Source organism: Fukomys damarensis, unplaced genomic scaffold (genome assembly GCF_012274545.1).
Source record: "Fukomys damarensis isolate Sample0158 unplaced genomic scaffold, DMR_v1.0_HiC HiC_scaffold_3, whole genome shotgun sequence".
Taxonomy (NCBI): Eukaryota; Metazoa; Chordata; class Mammalia; order Rodentia; family Bathyergidae; genus Fukomys; species Fukomys damarensis.
This window is the reverse complement of record NW_022900915.1, coordinates 32,303,720-32,305,114: the sequence shown is the minus strand read 5'-3', so window position 1 is coordinate 32,305,114 and position 1,395 is coordinate 32,303,720. Positions and strand designations below refer to the sequence as shown.

At 57.6% G+C, this 1,395-nt stretch overlaps 1 protein-coding gene across 1 annotated transcript in view; it reads right to left on the bottom strand.

Annotated features, from left to right (window-relative positions):
• Positions 1 to 1,111, bottom strand: part of Pcsk1 (proprotein convertase subtilisin/kexin type 1) — a 44,694-nt gene extending 43,583 nt beyond the window's left edge. Inside the window, exon 1 of the mRNA XM_010621853.3 lies at positions 511 to 1,111. Within this exon, the coding sequence (XP_010620155.1) occupies positions 511 to 690 (180 nt within the window). The 5' untranslated portion in view covers positions 691 to 1,111. The remainder of the gene's footprint in view (positions 1 to 510) is intronic.
• Positions 1,112 to 1,395: the final 284 nt, after the last annotated feature.

The window sequence follows — 1,395 nt, the reverse complement described above, 5'->3', positions numbered from 1 at the left end:
GGTGGGAGGCCCCCCCCCCCCCCCGCGAATCTGCGCGGGAACCGGTTTCAATACTAGAGCCGACAGCAGCAAGCGAGAGCTCTACCAGCTGTAGCCGCAGCCTTCTGCCTGGCTGTGCCCGATCTAAATAGTAAATAATGCAAGCCTGCTCCCATCCTAAAGCGCTCCCGGGGCGAGAGCTGGAGCAGCTCCTTGCTCTTTGCCACAGTGGGCACAGCAGAGCGCAACCCCTGCGCGGGAACCGGTTTCAATACTAGAGCCGACAGCAGCAAGCGAGAGCTCTACCAGCTGTAGCCGCAGCCTTCTGCCTGGCTGTGCCCGATCTAAATAGTAAATAATGCAAGCCTGCTCCCATCCTAAAGCGCTCCCGGGGCGAGAGCTGGAGCAGCTCCTTGCTCTTTGCCACAGTGGGCACAGCAGAGCGCAACCCGGGTCCGCTTGGGAGCCCGCGCTCCAGTCCCACCATCTCCCTCGAGCCCCAGAAAGTTTCTTGAAAGTGCAAACTCTTACCTGACCCAAAAGGTCATAGCCCAGCTCCTCGGCTATGGCCGAGGCTGCTTCCGGGCCCCCGGGGACCTCCGCCGCCCATTCATTGACAAACTGCCTCTTCGCTTTTACACTGTTCAGTGCACACCAAGCGCAAAAGAGAGCGAAGGCAGCACACTGCAGACTCCAGGCTCTCCGCTCCATGGCTCTCGCACTCAGTCGTACACAAGTGGGAAGGAGCGAGGGAAAAGAAGCAATATAGGAGAAAAAGCCAGCAGCCCGGATCTTCCCCCTCCGCGGGCTCTGAATCACTCCTGGCTCCCGGTTGCTCTGCGAAGAGCTGGGAGGCGCTCTAGCAGAGGCCGGGCGGCTGCGAGTGCTCGGGGAAGCGCTTTGGTCTCCCGGCTGAGAGGAGCCCCAGCCCTTCCCAGCCAGAATGGAAATGAGTGTTTACACGTCAAATCGACGAAAGCCATCGCTTGACGTCAGATCTACCTGGACTAAGATCTGGATGGTATTCCCGGCGGGGTGGAGAAGCGGCTAAAATAAGCAGCGGGGGATTCAGGAAAGGAAGAAACCGTTTGCTGGGATCAGTTCATTCTGCTCCCTGTCTGTAGCAAGGAGAAACATCTTCACTTCTCAAAGAGAAGTGCCCCATTTGGACGTAACTACCGAGAGCCACAGGCACGTCCCCTCCCTCCCACCCAGGCTCTTTGTGTTTATTTTATTATCTCCTGTGCATGTTTGTGCTGGGGGTGGGGTGGAAAGTGGGAGTGGGAGTCTTATGCCCTTTGGGTATCAGAGCGTGCCACAGAAAACAGGGTTGTTATATCTTTCAAACTGGGCAGGGGCGGGGGTGGGTGGTGGGACAGCTGGCCAAATTCTGCTCTGAATTGTCCAAGAAAATGA